Source organism: Pelecanus crispus, chromosome 1 (assembly GCF_030463565.1).
Source record: "Pelecanus crispus isolate bPelCri1 chromosome 1, bPelCri1.pri, whole genome shotgun sequence".
Lineage (NCBI taxonomy): Eukaryota > Metazoa > Chordata > Aves > Pelecaniformes > Pelecanidae > Pelecanus > Pelecanus crispus.
The window spans coordinates 149,673,706-149,694,906 of NC_134643.1; the positions used below are offsets into that span (position 1 = coordinate 149,673,706).

At 40.4% G+C, this 21,201-nt stretch overlaps 1 protein-coding gene across 1 annotated transcript; it reads left to right on the forward strand.

Annotated features, from left to right (window-relative positions):
* The first annotated feature begins 882 nt into the window (after nucleotides 1–882).
* Nucleotides 883–20,835, forward strand: LOC142597174 (interleukin-5 receptor subunit alpha-like). The gene is made up of 10 exons (XM_075727849.1): nucleotides 883–985; nucleotides 1,275–1,429; nucleotides 1,555–1,702; nucleotides 2,281–2,389; nucleotides 2,475–2,662; nucleotides 7,334–7,470; nucleotides 12,463–12,607; nucleotides 16,595–16,682; nucleotides 18,263–18,353; nucleotides 20,713–20,835. Exons 1-10 carry the CDS (start codon nucleotides 883–885, stop codon nucleotides 20,833–20,835), a joined length of 1,287 nt encoding a protein of 428 aa, XP_075583964.1.
* Nucleotides 20,836–21,201: the final 366 nt, after the last annotated feature.

Sequence of the window (21,201 nt, forward strand, 5' to 3'; positions counted from 1 at the left end):
ATCCCTGGATAACACACATAGAATGTAGGTGAGATTTTAGTATTGAAAACAGTCAGAGACAAGATAAATCAGTTAGTTTGGGAGTGAAAGACCCCAAACACAGAGGTGTATTAATTCTGTGGACAACTGGTAAGGTCTCAGAGGTTGTTTTACACTAAAGAAACCTTTGAATGAATACTCAGCCATCAAACAGCAATTATATCTTTCTAAAACCAACTTTGACCAGTGCAGAATCTGTTTTCTCACTGTATCCCAAATTTAGCAAACACCTGATATACTCTTGCTGATAGTCACTTTTGCAAATGGCAAGATTCATCTCTCCTCAGATAGTTACAGTTCATATCTTCCTAAAGCAGATACGTAAACCAGGTAACACAAATCACAACCTAGAAGTGACAGTTGCTCTACTGCCACTAACTCATGCAGTTACAGCTGCTGGTTTTGTACCTAGCCAAAGTTAAGTCAGGTGGCTCCTACCGAAACTGTCTGCTTTCAGTATCAGTAGTGTCATTTCTATGGTCTTTCTTTCAGTATCAGTAGTGTCATGTCTGTGGTCTTGCCTTGAAATCTAAACAGTACTGCCATTCAAAACCAGCTCAGCATGGCACACCTGACCTCTTTGGCCCTGGCACTGAGTTAAAGAGTGCTCTTAAATACAAGCATCCTGGGAATAGAAGGCACTGATCAACAAGACCCATTAAACATATGTCATTTCATATTTACTTCTTATACATCAGACATCACTTAAGCGGTTAAGTGACTGTTTCATATTATTTCACAGATGCAAAATGAAAACGTCATGTTCTAAGTGCTATGAAGTTCAACCAAACTTGGAACTAAAGAGTCTCAGTTTCTGCAGACCTGTGGCCCAAAGCGTTTGCCATGGCACGTGTTACAGTTGTTCCTGTCACGTTGATATTAAGTTTTTTCCAGTGTAAGACACTATTTTCCACTAGCCTGGCAAGTGGACAACCAGATGTAGTGGGTAAGTAAAACATTAAGTAACAGTTCTTGTTGTCAAGGCACTTTCTACAGCCCACAGAGACAAACAGAGACCTGTGCTGGGAGAGGTAAAAGTGAATCACCTAACATTTTGGGAGCTGCAGACAGGTAAATATGAGTCTCACTGCTAAAGTCAGTCATTTTCAACAGAGCTCAGCCACCACCTGCTCCATGTAAGAACAAGCTCCTGGGGGAGCTACTGGGTATGCAAGCCTTACTGGTACACAGTGGTGGACCCTCTCTTCCTCTATGTAATTTCATTGTAATTGCAGATGCTCTTGGGCTACACAACGTTCTGCAGATTACCAAGCATGACTCAAGAGTTATTCTGTCCTGGAACAATAACCTGACAAAAGAAGAAACTGAGAAGTACACTGTGAAGTACATTTTGAGTTATAAATTCTTCAATACCACTCATGAAAGGAAAGTAAGTTGTTCAATGTTTACACACAGTTTAAAGTGAAATCCTGTATTACTTCATTCAGTAGATGAATTTCCCTTTCAATACTCAGTACCATCTACCTTCATGCAATTCCTTCTTCCTCCTCTTAGGAAAGACTGCAGGAGAAGAAAAAGATAATACGTCTTCAGTTACATTCTGGTTTTAATGCTAAAGTTAAAACACAACTTTTTGCAAAAGAAACAGAAGATGTAATTAAGGAAAGTGGCTGGACAGAATTTACTTACAAGGCACCTCCAGGTCAGCTAGTTCCTACATGTTCTTAAGACATCCAAGCATTCTTGAAAATATTTTGTCTTACCTGGAGACATATAGTTTATGAAAGGTCATTATTATCTCATGCTACTTTTTTGGTACGGATCTGTTAAGAAGATGGCACATAACACCTTGGAATATTGCAGAATTGTTTCCCTCATTAGACTTGTTCAGATTCAGAAAACTCCAACTCTGCTGAACAAGATGTCAGAATCACCCAACCACTCTTCCCATTTTCTCTAGCAACTCATGTTTCTCGAAGATTGCCTTCTGTATCACCCGGTTTCAGGAAATCTTAAAAAAAGCAGAGACTTTCAACCACTGATCTGGACATTTTTTTCCTCTAAGTAGGTTAGTAAGGCTTTTAGTGGTAGCAGCAGATGTGCCTCTCAGTTGTCATTGTCCAAAAAGCTGAAAGACCCATTTGTTCTCACTTACCACTTATTCATGCTTCTTGAAATAAGACTACATAATGGGTTTGTTAAGGCAACCATCATATTGTTGTTAGAAAATCCATGTAAAATAAACATCACTTTTTCTTTTCTCCCCTTTCTTTGTTGCAGTATATATTCAGAATCTTTCATGCATCATATATAACATTTCTTTTTTCAATTGCACCTGGCGTATTAAAGCAGAAGCTCCTGAAGATATCCAGATCTTTTTTTCATACAGGTAAGGGTCTTGTGCAAAGTAAGTATGAAACCATGTTTTTGTACCTAAGTCCTTGATTTACAAGACTCGTATTTCCTTCTCACAGACACGTAGGAAAAGATTTTGAATGCCAGCAATATATAAAAAATGCAAGGAAAAAAAATACTGGATGCCATATGAAAGAAATATATTTCCAACCATCAAGAAAAATCAGTTTAAATATAACTGTAAGAGATGTGCAAAATAATTCAAGAAGACTGTCTTATTACAAAGCTTTTACACCTCAGACAATAGGTAAGTATTGTTTATTATTACCTATTATGAAAAGTTCATTTATTGATTATTTCATTGGTGGAAAGAGGGAAGTGTGACAAAGTCAGAATATTAATTCTAACTTTTTATGCATTCATCTTGCTTGGAATTTTATGCAATGTTTAAACAAAATGGATTATTGCTCAAAGGTTTTCTTTTTCTCTGATGTAATGTCATTGTTTATCTGTAACTGACTTTTTAAAAAATTGATAGGCTAGTGTGAGAAAATGCAATTTGAAAAGCATGATACCCTTCTTTTCTCCAGTTTTTCTCTTTCTTATCCTTTCCTTTTTCTTTACGGTGTTGACAAAAATGTGATAAAAAAAGGAACATAGACACAAGTCTCATTCATAACTGAATTTAAGAATATGAATGTTCTCAAACATTAGTATCATTTCTATTTTTTTATGATGATATTTTTAAGTTAAAAATACTTTGATGGTTATTTTTAATTATCAACAGTTTTAAATGATCATATAAAATTATTTTGCCTTACTTCTCGGAGAATTTTGAGTTAATCTCATGGGTAAGAAATTCACCTGAGTTTTAGCACAGCCTGCAGATTCAAATAACTAAAATTATGAACATCTTGATCATATTCCAGACTTGTAACATGGGAATCAGTCATAACTCAAGGGATAGCAAAAAAGTCATTAAAAACTATCAAAATTTATTCTGAGTTAGACCTCATTTATTCTGTTCTAATATATTAGAATTACTAGCTTTATGCAAAGATTTACACTGCAATAAGAGCCAGCTATGAGCAAGATGTTCTGTTTTAGCAAAATAAAACATCTTCAAGAAAATCAGATTTTCCTGAAAAGACAAAAAAAAAAGGGGGGGGGGGGGGGGAATAATCTGCAGGAAGACTATTAGGTGTTTTCATAGCTGACTGGGAAGATGCTCACTGCAGACTGGCTGCCTGGGTCTGATCCCACCCACAGCCTCCAGAGCAGAGAGCTGCCATAGTACATCCAGTCTTAACATCAAATGCTTCACACAGCAACAAAAGATTTCACTTAATGTTCAGAAGTGATGTCTGAACTACTCTAATTTGCCTGACAACCTCCTGAGGGCACACCCAGCCTCACCTTGGCAGTTTCACACCTTATCCCACCCCTTTGCTACTCCTCGGGCAACCTTGCCACACAGGGCCTCCCTGGGGACCACAGGGCTGGGGTGGGCAGGAGCGAGCAGGGGGATAAGTAGGAGGGAGCAGGCTGTCCCTTCCCTGCTTCTCTTGTCATCCACTCAATCTCCTTCTTCCTGATCAGAGCAGCCACCACCTCCTCTTTGCAGAGGCCAGACTTCCAGTGTTTCCTCCCCTCCCTTCTTTCCTTCCCGTCTTTGCCATTTTTAGCCATTGGCAAGGTGCACACCAGTCACAGCCTACTCAGCCAACAGCTTCCCCTCCTGTCTCAGTGGCAGGCACAAACCCTGTTAGCTCTCCTTGCCTCTAAAACCCATTGCCAAGCCTTGGCAGGGCACAGCAAAATCTAAGTGAGCTTGCAGGGGACATTGTTCACATTATAAGTAGTGGAATTACTCTTGCAAGGCTCCAACATTACCAGGGCTGTCTTCTCCCTCCTGAGAAGGCAGTTGTACCTTTGTGGTTAAGAGGCATCAAAAAGGCTTGTTCGAATCCAGGGTCCCCTTCTTAAAAAGGAAAGCCTTCAGCTGGGCTTTCGCCAGCCTAACCCTTGCATAGTCCTGGAGGTCCACTGTTCTGCTGCGAGTTACTAGCCCTTGTGTCCTGGTTTCAGCTGGGATAGAGTTAATTTTCTTCCTAGCAGCAGGCATAGTGCTGTGTTTTGGAGTTACTATGAGAATGATGCTGATAACACACTGATGTTTAGTTGTTGCTAAGTAGGGCTTATGCTAGGCAAGGACTTTTCAGCTTCCCATGCTCTGCCAGGGGCACAAGAAACTGGGAGGGGGCACAGCCAGGACAGCTGACCCAAACTGACCAAAGGGCTATTCCATACCATATTGACATCATGCTCAGTATATAAACTGAGGGGGGGGTGGGGGTGGGGGATGTTGGCCGGGGGAGCAGCGGTCGCTGCTCGGGGGCTGTCTGGGTATCGGTTGGCGGGTGGAGAGCAGTTGCATCACTTGGATTTTTTCCCTGGGTTTTGTTTCTCTCTCTCTTTGTTCCCCTTTTCATTACAATTTTTATTACTATTATTGTTATTATTTTATTTCAATTATCAAACTATTCTTATCTCAACCCACGAGTTTTCTTACTTTTGCCCTTCTGATTCTCTCCCTCATCCCACTGGTGGAGGGGAGGGTGAGCAAGCGGCTGTGCTGTGCTTGGTTGCCAACAGGGGCTAAACCATGACACCCTGTAATCCAAGCCTCCCTCTAGTAACATGATGTACAGTCTGGCAAAACAGGACTCATGCAAGCCCTGTGCTGCAGGCAGCCCAAAAATAACTCAGTCCTGGCTGGGGGGGGGGAGCAGGGGGCAGGGGGGCGGGGCTGAAGAAATTTGCAGATGATGGGTGACAAAAGGGTGAAAAAAAATGTTTCTTACTCTTGGTATACTCAAAGAAGGGCGAGATGCTCTGGGAATAGTATTTCAGAGGTGAAAAATATGTCTTTCCTACTACAGAGACTTAACAAAAAAAAGCTGCTCCTTACTGTCCTCACTTTTCATGGCTCATGGTGTACATCCACCCTCAAAGACAGGTATTGGTCACTGCCAGCAACTTTGTGGACAGACAGAAGCAAACAATTTCACAAGCCCGAGGTAGCCCTGGGAGAAATGTTTTTGTTAACTTTATGGGATTGTTACTCAAAGAGAGGAGACTTATCAAGGAGGGGAAGGAAAAGGAAAAGCCAAAAAGGAAACCCCAGTGTGACATGCATGCCCATGGAGAAACACAGGATCATGCAAGGTTTAACAAGGCCAAGTGCCAGGTCCTGCACTTGGGTCACAACAACCCCATGCAACGCTGCAGGCTTGGGGAGGAGTGGATGGAAAGCTGCCTGGCCGAAAAGGACCTGGGGGTGCTGGTAGACAGCCAGCTGAACATGAACCAGCAGTGTGCCCAGGTGGCCAAGAGGGCCAACAGCATCCTGGCTTGTATCAGGAATGCTGTGGCCAGCAGGAGCAGGGAGGTGATTGTTCCCCTGTACTCGGCACTGGTGAGGCCGCACCTGGAATACTGTGTCCAGTTTTGGGCCCCTCACTACAAGAAAGACATTGAGGTGCTGGAGTGTGTCCAGAGAAGGGCAACAAGGCTGGTGAAGGGTCTGGAGCACAGGCCTTATGAGGAGCGGCTGAGGGAACTGGGGTTGTTTAGCCTGGAGAAGAGGAGGCTGAGGGGAGGCCTTATTGCTCTCTACAACTCCCTGAAAGGAGGTTGTAGTGAGGTGGGTATTGGGCTCTTCTCCCAAGTAGGTAGCGATAGGACAAGAGGAAATGGGCTCAAGCTGCGCCAGGGGAGGTTTAGGCTGGAAATTAGGAAAAATTTCTTTACGGAAAGGGTGGTCAAGCATTGTAACAGGCTTCCCAGAGAGGTGGTGGAGTCACCATCCCTGGAAGTGTTCAAAAAACGGGTAGATGTGGCACTCTGGGACATGGTTTAGTCTAGTCTACCCTTGATTGGTTTAGTGTGGACTTGGTAATGTTAGGTTAATGGTTGAACTGGATGATCTTAAAGGTCTTTTCCAATCTCAACGATTCTATGATTCTATGCAGCCACAGCTGCCAGAGCAAGCACAATGGCTTCATGGACTACTAGTACTGCCACTCACCCTCTCTGCCTCTCTTTCTGTCTTTTCTCTCTGGCACCACATTGCAGCCATGTCAGCCCCAGACCTCGTCCCTGTCCACGGAGACTTCCCATGCACTTCTGCCTCTGCCGGGAGGGCTTTTTTTGAAAACTCCAGCTGCAGTTCCTCCCTTCACAGCAATGCAACAGCAGCTGGAGAGGGCTCAGGCTGCTTGAGCACTCCAGCACACACCTAGGATCATCATGCTAACACTCATCATGCTATACAGCGACTGTAGACTTGCTTATTTAAACCAAAGGCTAAAATCCTGGTTACCCAAATGTCCCTTGCTTCCAACCTTGTACCCCATTCCTCCCTGAAAAAAAACCTGCCATCACATTCCTTGCACTTTGTGACTGGACCACAGTGGCACAAGGGGTATTTTTTGTTTGTTTGTTTACATCTCCTGAGCACATCTTGCTTCCTCCATATTGAGTGCTTGCTGGCTCATTTACAAAAGAGAATTTACACTACTAGGCTCATGGGCAGAGTTGGAGTATCCCACAAGACACAGTGGAAATAATCTGACATGGCAGGGAGCCTGTAGCAGCTTGGAGGTCCCCTCGACACCCACCCAGACTCTGGAGGGTGAATTCAAAGGGCCCACTCCTCCTGCCCACCCTCTCTACCTTCCCTGGAAAGATAAGTGGAAAAAGAGACTCCCTTTCTTTATTTTGAGACAGAAATGGATGCCACTTAGTGAGCAGCACTTTTGAAGAAAATGTGTCACTCACTGAACACCATCTTTGTGTGTGATAAACTCCAAAATAGTCATCTGTGTATTTTAGGGACTAACGCACTGCATTTGTTTTGCATAAATATGAGAAAGAGCATGAGGTACAGAATGTCTCTCTGTGCTCTTTTTTCCAGAGAAACTGAACCCGCCGATCAACGTCTCAGTTTCGCTTGAAAACAGAAGTATTAAAATTCACTGGAAACCCCCGCCTACTATTGGTTCTGCAAGTAACAAGTGTTTTTTGTATCAAGTGAAATTAACAGGTCATAAGGTAATCAGTTTTTTGGTAATACACTTAATCTGTATAGCATAACTTAAATAAACACTAGGTATCCCTTGAATTTAATGGAATTAAAATACAAACTCTAAAGAAATCCCAAGTTCTTTCACAAAGAATCCAACTTTTCTTGCCTTTCTGGTCAAAAACGGAAAATCAACACATTTCATGAAGTCTTTCAGAGTCATGCTTGCATTGGGGTGGACTGGTTGTTTTTTTCATTTCATCTTGAATTTGAATTGTACATTAGCATCCCATAGATTATTGACTTTTTTGTTATAGAAAAGGGAGTACTGATAAAAACCAAAATTTAGCATCTACTTTGATAATATTTTTAAGAAAAAATATTACATATTATTGTTGTTATTTCTACATACATCACTAAAAGAATCGCCCCTTGTTGTTTGCATACATTATATATATTTAAAAATCTTTCATGGTGTACCAGCAGCTTCTCTTAGTCTTACCAGTAAGAAATAGAACAGTGTTATAGTTTAGGTTATACCATATGGTGACTAAATGTCACCTGGCATTACCACGTGGCATGTTTAAATTACCTGGAAATAAGAGCTGAAAAGTTTTCATGCAGATTCTTATTTTAACTCCCAAACAAGCACTTAACTCAGAATACTATGGGTATGAAGTTCAGATGTGTATTGGAATGTGAATTTTCTGAATCTTTGGTGCTTTCATGCAAGCTGTCTTTGAAGCTGTGTTTTTGTTTAAGAACCTAAAACTTAGCAAACACACACCTCAGTCAGTGCACAGTAACAATAAAAGGCTTATCTAAGCTGGCTACAAACATTTAAGGGACAATTAAAGCCTGGAAGAACATATGAATAAATTGATATGCATACACTCTTTGTTACACACAGTAGAAAGGAGATGTGCAATGAGGTAGACATATTATTGATCACATAATGTTACCTTCATAAATTACAGCAGGGTTTATTAATGCTGGTGCAGTGCTAATTCTGCTAGGCAGCTTCCAGAACACAGCTGCATCTTCCCACATTCCCTCATTGCAGCATGTGGAAAGGGAGGTCAGGTCTGTATGTGGACATGTTAAAGCTTCCTAGTCCTCTTTGGGTTTTTCCAGAAGAAAGACAGGTAGCCTCCTTCTAGTCGCCTCTGCAAATAGTTATAATCCCCTTAACCATTCCCAAGTCAAATACTTCAAAACCCCTGCCAGAGACATCCGGGGGCTTGTCCCTGTCCATTCCCAAAGCTCCTAATCACCAAAGTCTGCAAGCAGAGGGAGCAAGGGAGGTTCGTGCTGGATCCTTGGTATCATAGAATCATAGAATCATAGAATTGTTTCGGTTGGAAAAGACCTTTAAGATCATCCAGTCCAACCATTAACCTACACAACCAAATCCACATTAAACCAATCAAGGGTAGACTAGACTAAACCATGTCCCGAAGTGCCACGTCTACCCGTTTTTTGAACACTTCCAGGGATGGTGACTCCACCACCTCTCTGGGAAGCCTGTTACAATGCTTGACTACCCTTTCCGTGAAGAAATTTTTCCTAATTTCCAGCCTAAACCTCCCCTGGCGCAGCTTGAGCCCATTTCCTCTCATCCTATTGCTAGCTACTTGGGAGAAGAGCCCAACACCCACCTCACTACAACCTCCTTTCAGGTAGTTGTACAGAGCGATAAGGTCTCCCCTCAGCCTCCTCTTCTCCAGGCTAAACAATCCCAGTTCCCTCAGCCGCTCCTCATAAGGCCTGTGCTCCAGGCCCTTCACCAGCTTCGTTGCCCTTCTCTGAACACGCTCCAGCACCTCAATGTCTTTCTTGTAGTGAGGGGCCCAAAACTGGACACAGTATTACAGGTGCGGTCTCACCAGTGCTGAGTACAGGGGGACAATCACCTCCCTGCTCCTGCTGGCCACAGCATTCCTGATACAAGCCAGGATGCTGTTGGCCTTCTTGGCCACCTGGGCACACTGTTGGCTCATGTTCAGCTGGCTGTCAACCAACACCCCCAGGTCCTTTTTGGCCAGGCAGCTTTCCAGCCACTCTTCCCCAAGCCTGTAGCGTTGCATGGGGTTGTTGTGACCCAAGTGCAGGACCCGGCACTTGGCCTTGTTAAACCTCATAAAATTGGCCTCGGCCCATCGATCCAGCCTGTCCAGATGCCTCTGCATGGCCATCCTACCCTCCAGCAAATCGACACTCCCCCCCAATTTGGTGTCATCTGCAAACTTACTGTATCCTGTTCAGACACAGGCTGGGGCCCTTCTGATCCTTTCCTACCCGTCCATGCAGATTTCCTTCCTGTTTCAAGACTCAGAGCACAGAGGTCGAAGCAGGAAGGACCGGGAGTAAGGGGTCTCTTCCCACTGCAGGGCTGGGATGTTCCCAAGGTGAACAGGGGGATCCTGCAATCCACAGTGTTCATGTGGCCACTGCAGCCCCTGTTTCCAGCTTCCTAACACCTTCCACTCTCTGAAAGGAAATGTCAAATACGTAAAATAGTCCAGCATCCTTACTTAAAGGGAATAAATCTATTTTATTTTCTTTGACTTAAATAGCTGCTCCTCTGCTTTGTAAACATCTGTAGGATATAAACATAGGAGAGGAAAGCAAAGAAAAATCATTTGGGCATGAAAGTAAATAAACACCTACAGCAGTGGAAAATCATGGTTTGGGTTTTTTTTTCCCCACAGATGGGATAGCTTGGGAATACAGGAGAGAGGTAGCTGCAGAAAAAGCAAGAAAAGACATATGAGGGCAACAAAATAAATGAGGGGGCTTTTAGATAGATTTGAGGAGAATCGGTATCAAAGTTAGTAATGGCTAAAATGGTGATTACCTAGACAAGGAGCAAAAAAAGTGTGTGTGGGGGTGTGTGTGTGCAAAGTTAAGGAAGAAAACTGCAACAGTATTAGAGGAGACACAGGAGGGAGAAGAATGGAGCAAGCCTGAGATTGTGTTTCATGGTCAAAGCAAGGTCTCAACTGCTGTCACAGAGACTTAATGATTTGAGGTGTTAAGGTACTCCTAAGCAGGCTTGTAGATATTTGTTGAAGAACAGGTAAGAATATAATGATTAAAATATACAAGTCTATATTTATTTATTCTGAATACCTGAAGAGGTCACTTGCTGAATACTTATGCACACAAATAATAATACTGTGATACAGATTGATAAAGCTTGAAAATAAGGATTTGAGTCTGCAGGTGATGGGAAGATAGGAAGGGCTGGCATATACTATGGGAAACAAGATTAGAATTTGAAATGTTGGGTAAGTCTGAAATCAACAAGCCAAAATTCAGTAATAAGGAAAATTCTGTGATTAGGAAGTACAGGTCAAATGTGGCAACACAAAATAAGGAATTAATGTGTAGGCAGCAATGCAGAAGAAAAAGACTCTGTGGATTACATTGAACCACAAACTGAGTCAATCATTCCATGTTATTACATAAAGGTCAAATGTTATTCAAGTATATATGACAGGCATGTCACATGTAAGATGTAGGTTGTGACTAATTCCCCCTTCTAACTACTGAGTTTCATCTGTAATTTCAAACTGTGCACTGGGCACCACCACAAAATATAAATATGCTGAAAAAAAGTTCAGAGGACATCAGTGAGAGTTATCAAAATGAGCATAAGCTTTGAAAATGCACTGTAGGAGTGGAAGACTGAGGGACATGGTCTAGAGTAAAGGACTGTAACTTGTGTTAACAGTCTTCTGGTAAATAAAAGAGCATAGGGATCATACTTACCCACGCCAACTTGTGAGTAAGATGAAAAATGACTGGCTAAATTTGAAGCAAGGAAAACATAGGCTAAAATTTAGGAAAAGTGTCCTAATTCCAAGAAAAGTCTAGCACAGGAACAGGCTTCTCAGGCTGCTTGGGGATGGCTCTATACAAAGTTACTAACAATGGATTAGACAAACATCCTCCACGAATGCTCTGGGTAGATGTGACTGAAAGTTGCTGCACATCATGACTGCCAGAAGGTGGCCTACGTAATTTTATAAGAAGTCTTTCAGTCCTGCATTTTGGTAATTTCCTATGATGACAGGAGCTTATTATTGGCTTCTTAGGAAGAAATTTTCAGGCACAGCATTTGGTTAGCACTTAATCTTCATAGTCACTTGCAGTTTGCTTTTGAAAACCCAAGGACTTTCCCACATATTTACTTGCTTTTGAAGAACTTAGCATGTGACCTTTTGGACCTATTTTTGGCATCAGAACTGGAAAGATGTTAAAGAGTGTGAAGGAAGAGAAGGAAATGGCATTGTACACAGGGTCAAATCCATACTGCACCAGTATGAGGAAAACACCTTTTCTTAAAGTTGGCCTTGTAGTGCTATTGTTAATTTTTATAAGCAGGAGTTTCCTCTCCTGGTTTCTTTTTTGTTCCTTCTTAAATTCTTAGCATTGTTTATTTACAGCAGTTGGCTTCAGTTTTCAAAAGTGATGAATAATTTAGAGATCCCTCTGTTTTGAACTCTGACACTCCTTGCGTGGGCTTGATCTTTGGAAGTGATGTGCTTTCTTTTATAAGCACAATTAAAGATATTTCAAGATGGTGACTAAAATAGTGGGCATCCCGCACCATCAGGCAGCTGAAAAATGCAAACTTTTATTCTAACAGACAACCAAGTACAGCACACTACCCACACCAAAACCTTGAAACTTGCAGTTTCATAGTTACTGTAGTCGTCCTACACTTGATGTGATAAAAAATGAAAGGGGAATCAGTATTTCAAATTCTTACTGGTCTACTATAGCAGATACCTCCTTCCATCTTATCAGTTCCAGACTCTCTTTCTTTTTCAGTCCTGAGTTCTAACACATGCCAGGTAAGAATTAGATTGTGTCTGGACATAAACACTGATTCTGAAAGTATCTTCCTATGAGGTTTGAGATGTAAATGATAGTATTTGACATCCCTACATTTACATCAGTTTGGACTGCAATGTGAAATCACCTAAAATAACCCCCTAACCCTATCTTGGTAGATTGTAGATGTCACTGCAGAGAAATATGAGTACCCATTTCGTAAGCCATCAAACAAATTTGCAGCACAAGTGAGGGTAAAGAAAGAGATATGCATAAGAAACAAGATTTGGAGTGAATGGAGTGAACCAGTGTTTATTCATGATGGTAAGTTATCATGTATTTACTATTCATAACCCTTATCATTAGATATGTTATAACCATTCAACATATGTACTTCATTATTGCATCTGTTCTTCTCTTTGCTGTATTATTGTAGCATAACAGTACCTCGAAGTTGATAGCACACACCAGGCTCACACAGCTCTAGGCACTGTAGGGAAAGGCAGTCCTTGGTCTAATGAGTTGTACTTCCTTGGTCCTTAGGCAGTCTAGCACAGGGCTGTTCTCCTGAGGTAAATTACATCTGACTTTTGACAGCCTTTAGAAAATAATAATGGTCAGCAGCTGAAAAGCTCACAACACCCCCTCTGACTGCCCTGCAATGGACAGCCCAAGCATCTGCATAAATGCTTTCAACTGGAGTTAGTAAGCCAAGAAACCCACAAAAGTCATAACATGCATCAAATCACATAGTCCTTAAGGACTAAGTCTAACATTTCTTTTACTATATCAGGGGAATAATTTCTTATCTGACAGAGGTAGGAAAAGGTTTAGTTCTCATTTAAATGTATGTGTTCTGGCCCCTACATCTCACTTCAGCACAAATTAAACAAGAACTTTGTAATACTATTCCTTCACCTCCTATGACTAGATTTTAGCATTCATGTGCTAACAAGGAAAACTTGTGCTTTCCATGATGAGAAAAATGCCTCCTCATGCAGCAGCTTCCTGATGTCAGGTTAGGTAAAGGGGAAGTAGTATAATGCAGTGACACTATATTTATGGAGAGAAACTGGTGCATAGACTTGTCTCTGTACGCTGACATGCAAAAAAAACAAATTACAAAACTATTGGCAGTAAAACAAAACAAGATAAATATCTTTATTTAATGCAACAGACTGCATATTTTGGAGTAAGTCTTTTTGATCTATTGAGCTTCAAGTACGTATTTTTCTGAAGACACAGGAAATACAAGGCCAGACATTATTTTTGCAATGGATTGAATGCAAATTCAGTTGTGGGATTTATAGGATGTTGCCTGCCTACTCTATCAGATACCTCACCACATCACACTGGTCTGCTGGCATCTCTCAGCTGCCATCTTTTTTGGCCCAGATTCATTCATTTAATTTCAAAAGCATTTCACTTGTGAAATGCTTGGAGAGAGAAACCTAGTTGCTCCACACGCTTACTGTGGTGAAGGAGAGAACATGTTTCAGGCCATCAGAGACTTGAATTGCCTTTTGGAGATGCTGCTTTCTTCTCACTGAAGACAGAGAGAGCCTAGGACCATAGCATGGCCAGTGGAGGGGTCAGGCCGGACACATCTGATGTGTAAACAGTGGGGGGAGGGGAAATTTGAAGGGTTTTTCCTGGGGGGGGGATGTAGATTTACTTGCTTCCTGCCAGCCTCTCACCAGAAGAAGGAAATGGAGTTGAACAGTCACCCATCCTGGTTCCAGCCCACCAAGCCTCACTCCCAGCAGCTGCAACTCTCCTTCAACTGTTTTCAACATCGCTGTTTTCCCAGCTCCCGCTACAGCTGTTGTTGAGGCTGAATAATCACAGCATGTTTCCTCCACTTCAGAAAAGTTTATGGTGGACAAGACTGCCATTACATATAAGCTGTAATATCTGTATGTGTTCAGTGCAGCGTGTTGATTTACCCCTGGAGCATACTGCACATACACACAAGTTCACCATGATACAGCAATTTCCCTTCTTCCTTCTCGTACTTGGAGAGGGTCAGTGGCTTTTGTAAAATGAAACTATGAGTATATTACATTGAGGGGTCAATGCTCAGGCAAACCTCTTTAAATATCTCCTTTGATGCCTAGAGAAAGTTTTCCATCCATTTTATTTTGTATTGCATTGAAATTATTTTGTCTGCTTCTAATTGGGAACATGTATAAGTGCACATTATGAAATGCATTTTAATACTGCCTAGTTTAAAAAAACCCCTGGTATTATTAGTATCATTCATGGTAACTCCATGAAAGTCACATACCTAATTTCATAGACACAGTGAATTGAAAAAATTGAATCTTTCTATGGAGTAACGTGAAAGGAAAAAACATCCATTCAGTATTTTTATTTTGGAATATGTCAATTTTTCTGCTGAAAGCCTTGAAGGACCATGCAATGACCTGCTTTTTGTTTGCTTCTACATGACATTCCAATGTTTCATCTAGGAAATGTGCTACATTTCTTTAAGAATGCATTTTTAAGAGGCATTTCAGCCTCCATTTAAAAAAGCTGAAACATCAAAATGAAATAACATAATTCAAAACATAACTAAAATATTTGTTCTGAAATGTTCCTTTGACATGAAAAGAATTTGTTAATTTTCTCATGGGAAACACATTCATCTTCCATTGGAATTAGCATATGCCCTTGAAAAAAACCCACAATTTAAACTGAACTGGGCTGTTCAGTATAGAAACTTTCTGCTAAAAAAAAAATGTTTGATCAGCTTTATTCATATATAGAAACTTGAAATAATTGGTCTAATTTTTAGAGCTGCTGAGCATTCATAGATCGCTTTGAAGTTAATAGTAATTCAGAGGTGTTCTGCATTTTTGCAAACCAAGCCACTTGTTTTGCTTTCAAAGTACTGTTGTCTGAGACTAGGTTTAAGCATTTGCATCTGAAAAAAACCCACCATAAAATGGTCTACTTAAAAAAAAATGTGCTTCTTTTTCTTCCTCCTTTCCAAAATGCATGAGGTAAGAAAGTAAGAGAACCAAATCTCTGTGGTTTGGCTGATGTAAAGACCACTGCTTCCTCTTCTCTTGGGTGTGTACGTGATACGGCATTAGCAGAATGATGCAGAACAATTACCTCAAACAAAATAACTTCTACTACACAGTCCAGAGATTGTTCAAAATATATTTTCTGAGCCTTCATCTCAAAATACAAGAAGGGAAAAAACTCCCTTTTCATCTTAAAGTGAATAAAGAATAGTTTTGTATTTTAGTAGTACATAAAGATTATTCTTATACACCATTCTGCCCAGAGGTTTTTGAGTTTTTCCTTGGTTTCATACCAAATTTGTGGAAATTCATAATATCCTTGGTTTTAAACTACAGATGGGTTCAAACTAGGAACTTTTGTACAATTATTTTGTTCTTTAAATTTGATCTAGTTTGATCCTAAAATCATTGTGTAAAACTGGCCTCGTACTATTAATGTTTTAAGAGCTGTTCCTGTCTGTTTTTCTTCAAAGTACTTAAGTTCAAAGCAGTCCACACTAGTTCTGGTTTTAAAGCTAGGTATTAAACAAAAAATAAAATTTGCCAAAAATATGTTTTTGAGTCAATGAAAGACATTGCTTTTTGGTATTTAGGGTATTTTGGAGGAAGGAATGCAAGGTACACAGCAGTAGTATTTGTTGAACAGTATTAATAGGTATTGCTGGCATTTCTTTAGGACTATGCCTAGCAGGCTTAAAAAAGCAAAATATAATGAAAACCAAATGTTGCTTCTTAAGTCAAAGTGAATATTTTGTTTGACAAAAAGCTTTTATTTTCATTTTGCCTTAAACCAGTTACAGCTGTGAAGGGGTGAGGCAGGAGCGGCAGGGGGCTCGTGGTGCGTGGAGATGGGAGGTGGCAATAGCAGGAATCCAGAAACAGCTGGGCCAGCAGCAGGAGTGTCAATAGCAGATGGACAGAGGGCTTGATATCCAGAGGAGTCAAGGCTGGATGGAAGTATCCAGTGGCAGGACAGGTCATGCCCAGCATGTAAGAGCAGAAATCCAGGAAAAGGAGAGGATGGAGTCTACTGGAGCAGAGGAAACTAGCAAAAGTGCTGAATTGAGGCAGCAGCAAGGCTGAGAGCTCAAAGGAGGAGGAAGGAACAGCACTGAAGTCAGAAGTGCCTGTTTCCCCTAAAAAAACTCTGGGAAATATTTCTTTAAATCTGTGGCAGTTCAGGAATCGTGCAATATTTATGAGTCAATATATAATTCATCCATTTATGAACTACCCTTTTCCACATTATTAACATTACCTTTCCCTCTTGTTTTTTAAGAAAAGAGAGTGGATGTCATGCTGCTAAGCCTCGTGTTGTTTTGTCTCCTGATTTTCCTTGGAGGTTTGCTGATATGTGCATGTAGAAGGTAATGTACGTTTCTGGAAAGTAGTATGCATTTCTGGTGGAAGAGAGGTCAGGGTGAGGGTAAACAAACCATACAATGGATTAAAGTCAAACACAGATCTTCTCAGACAAATTATGTTTACAAGAAGCAGTTAATTGTGCATTTCAGACTGTTGTTCTAACAAAGGAGTGCTAGGTGTTAAGACCTGGTGTAAGATAGTGAGCCCTATCACTGTCATCTCACAGCTCCTGTCACAGTCCCTGGAGCTCCAGTCTCACACCCTAGTCTCAGATGTCTTTCTGCCACTATAAATGTAATTTTTTCATCTTACTCTGACTGCTGCCCTCTACCCTCAGTGTGACTTTGCCCCATGCTTTTGCAACTTCTGCATTCAGGGCCACCAACATTAATCATGCCAAAGATGAACAGCATTTGCCACGTTGCCCACTTTCATTTCATAATCCATGGGTATTTCTAAAGCAGTCTTTTACTCTAAGATGGACAGTTTGAAAGAAATAAATAAAAAAGGGAAGTCAGGCTGACAGAAGGAATTTACTTTGCTGTACTATTGGTACAGCAAAGTAATAGTAGTGGTCCTACACCCACCAACATGTAGTGCAGCCAGCTGGCTCCAAGCCACTGCTTTTCTGTCTGACTACATGGCTTTCCTGTTGACATGGCAGAGAAGGCTTTCTTGAAGTGAAAAATAAACTTTTTCCGGATAGGATGGTAACTCAAGATGCCTTAATATTTGGAACGTGCAGTATGTAAAAGGAACCTCTGTTAAAAGTAAATTGATTATTTAATTAATGATTAAATATTATTCCTGATTAGGATAAAAGAAGTTATCATGTTCTCTATCTTTCAGTAAACAAAGACTGAAGGAACTATAAATATGAAAGAGCTAATATAAAAATACATAATAAAAAGTATCCCCTGAGGCAAACAAAACATGTAATTGAAAGCCATCTGCATCTAAACATGAAAGAATATTCTGGTCAAATAATGAGGAGTGACTCTGGCCTCAAGAGAGCAATTCAGCTGGCAGATCTTTTTGGTGGAAAATTTACATAGTACTCAAAGCCAACAGATAATCCTTTGTGATGAAACAAAATGTTTTCATGGTTCTGTGCAGACACCACTCACTCTCAAACCCAAATTCTTCTAGACCCCAGCAAATGAGTTAAAAGATGTTTCTGATGCTATGCCTGCTCCCTGACATCTGATGTTTCTTTCTTTGATTATTGTACTTTATAGGTAATATTTTTAATTATGAAAAGAAAATGTAGGAGTAATTTTTTAGCTGTAGACATAGTAGCATGCCACAAGCTCTCGCTTTGCTTCGAAATCATATGTTTGTGCATATCTATACAGGCCTTAAATCTCTAGCAGGCTAAAAATCTCTAGCAGCCTAAAAAAGAGTCAGGCTGAAGAAGAGCTGGGAAAAATGTTGAGAAAAATGTCTTCAGTGAAACAAGAAAGGGTAGAATGGCTTTAGAAACAGTAGATGGCTGTCTAATTGGCATATCTATTACAAAGCATTATTGACTGTTCTGCTCCTGCAGGCATTTGAGTCGCATGTCTGTGTCACTGTCTTGTAGGTATAGATGCCTGGAAGTTCTAACCATGCCTGTTCCATATCCTTCAGATCATATCAAAACTTGGTTAGCTGCAGATGAGACTCACCACCAGGTAGAGTGTGTGTGTCTTTTTTCTCTCACTACATTGACCTGTATGATATTACTTGCAATTGGAATGGTACAAAATTACCTTTAGAGCAGCAGGTCATTTTTAAGAAAAGCTGGGGAAAAGGTATGCACAATGTTTTTAGTGAAGCCAGAAGAGAACAGAAAGCTTGTGGAGGTTACAGGACAATGATCTCAGTAGACAGGATGGAGAAAATCCTCAGGGTACTATTATCTCAAGTGTGCCTCGAAGTGTTTCAGCGTATCCACACTCAATGGGCCAACATTGTAAGGAGTGAGCACCCTGACTCCCTGCAGAATAGTCCATTATGGGATATTACATGTATAAGCCTGTGGGCAAGTTATCAAAGGGAAAAGTTTTATGGAGATCTGCAAGTCATTGGCTATGCTGTAGTAAATGCACATTCTTATGGCAAATAAGAGGAAGCTCCACAATGCACGCAACATAACCTTCCCCAGCTGTGCACCTGCTGCAGGATAAAACCATGTACAGAGGTGTTTACTTTGGAACCGCTGATGTGCTGTAAATTCAGGTGATAGCTTATCTCATGGAAAATTACAAGTCTTTAGTCAACTGGGCAAAATAGAAAACAAATATTTGCAATATTTGTGTGGCTATCATTAAATGAGCTCTGTGGCTGGCCCATTCAATGCTTCTTATCACTGTCTGTCATTGTATAAGTTAGAGGTAAAAATGTACTAGTCAGGCAGTGGTCTAGATCCTTGTAACTCCGGTGAAGCTACAGAGTGAACTGTACTCTAGGAAGCATGGTAAGATTGCATGAGAAGAAGGTGCAGCTCTGCCCAGACTGTGTTTTTTAGGGTGAAACGTAATTGAAACAGAAAAATGTAATGAGGATTTTCTCTATCCTCTGTACTCAAAACACTTGTTCAGAGCCTCTGCAGGATTTCTAATAATTTTACTTTGTCCTACTTTATTATTTTACTTACACTGCAATATGGAAATATCCTCTAGTAGTGCATTCAGCAATGTAACTAACAATTGCCAATGTGAGCTGTTATGCCATCTTTTCTCCCATGGGAAAAATGTATGCCTTCCAATAGTGTATTCTGGTTTTTTGTATAAATATACCTACATGATTGAAAACTCTGACAGAAGCTATGGACCACCTTAATTCATGAATCACAATTTAAATTGTGAGGCAAGAGGTGTTGGTTGTTTTGTTTTGTCTTATTTTACCTTCTCAAAGACAATTGTATGGTAAAACTGATGTACATATGCTATATAATCATATTACAAATTACAAGATTGAAGTGTTTTAAACTTGCACCTGGAGTTCATTCCACAAGCCTTGGGCTGGCTCCCAAGAGCAGTTTGTGTTCCTCTTTTTCTTTAAGTCATCTTCTCAGAAAAGAATAGTCCAAGAGCTCCAGAACTGGACTGAAGCCAAGTCTCTTATTCTCAAGATTCAAAGTCATTTCTATGACACTTCTGGCCAAAATTATTTGACCAAATTTGACCCCAAAAGTGTCACATTTACTGCCTTTTCTGTGCAAAAATCCTTTCGTGCCCTTTTCACTAGTAATCGTGAGCAAATTAACTAATAATACCCCTTATGGCCATCACATATGGACTGGCAGAATAAAAAAAAAAATCATCACCATCTAACTTATATTCTCTTTCTCCCTCCACCCTAGAACTGCATACACTGCTATTTAGGGGTCTTTGTATTCAATATATAAATAAAAAATCACAGCAACCAATGATCACCAAAAAAAAAAAATATATATTTAATATCGCTAACAGAAAAAGAAGAGAACATTGTCCCCAAACTGTTACAAACACTGAATATACCTTTGACAGGAAGACTTCAGCATAGCTGTGTAATTACTGTCTAGATGATTTCAAGTGGTTGAGATGACTGTTGATGGCACTTCCATGAAAGATAAATTGAATAAAACATATGGAACATATCAGTATCTCAAATGTTGCTGACACCTGAAATAGCAAAGACATTGTCTTTGGACATACTGTAAGAGTTAAGAAGACTGTGGAGAATGGTGCTGAGGTAATCTGTTTTATTCAACAAATAAATATAACCTCTGAAAGCTAGACTGTGACTTTGACATAAACCTTAGGTACATAGTCATATCATCCTGGAGGGTGACAAGCAGCAAAATTAGGGCTCAGAAGAACTAAGCAAATTTGCCTGTGAACAACTTTCAGATTGAGAAAGTAACTCATATGATCTGTGTATTCCAGTTGTATGACAGAGTAAATAATCTGTTCTAATCCCAAATAAGTAGCATGCTTGTAACAATATTCAGAATCTGTAATACCATTGAATGCAGATGTTGTGCATAATCTAGTTTTTATCCAACAGAAACAAATATCAATGCAAATGGAGACGCACTCAGAAGTTACTATAGGATTACCAGAAGAGAACAGAGATAAGAACGTTCAACAACAGAAATGTTTGACAGAATCTGGACTAGAAGACCTGTAGGGAAAATACGCTTTTTTTATCTGCATGCAAGACAACCCTTGGACAATATTCTGACAGATCTAGGAACAGCTGATATTGGAGTTTGTCTGAGCCCAATAAAGTGAAGTATTTGGAGCACTGACATTGTGCAAATCTTAAAATGAGCTTTGGATCACAAAGGCAAAGCAGTACATTGTAGTTTGTCTCTAACTACTACTGATCTTCAGCCCAGTAAAATTACAGCACCTCAGACAATATGATCTAATATCAAGGTCCACTTGGGTTAGAATGGAATTAGAGTTAGTGTTGCATAATGCTGCAATTGCTTCCAAGTACTGTCTGATAGATCAATACCTTCAAAGACTGGCTGTTCATACAAATCTCATA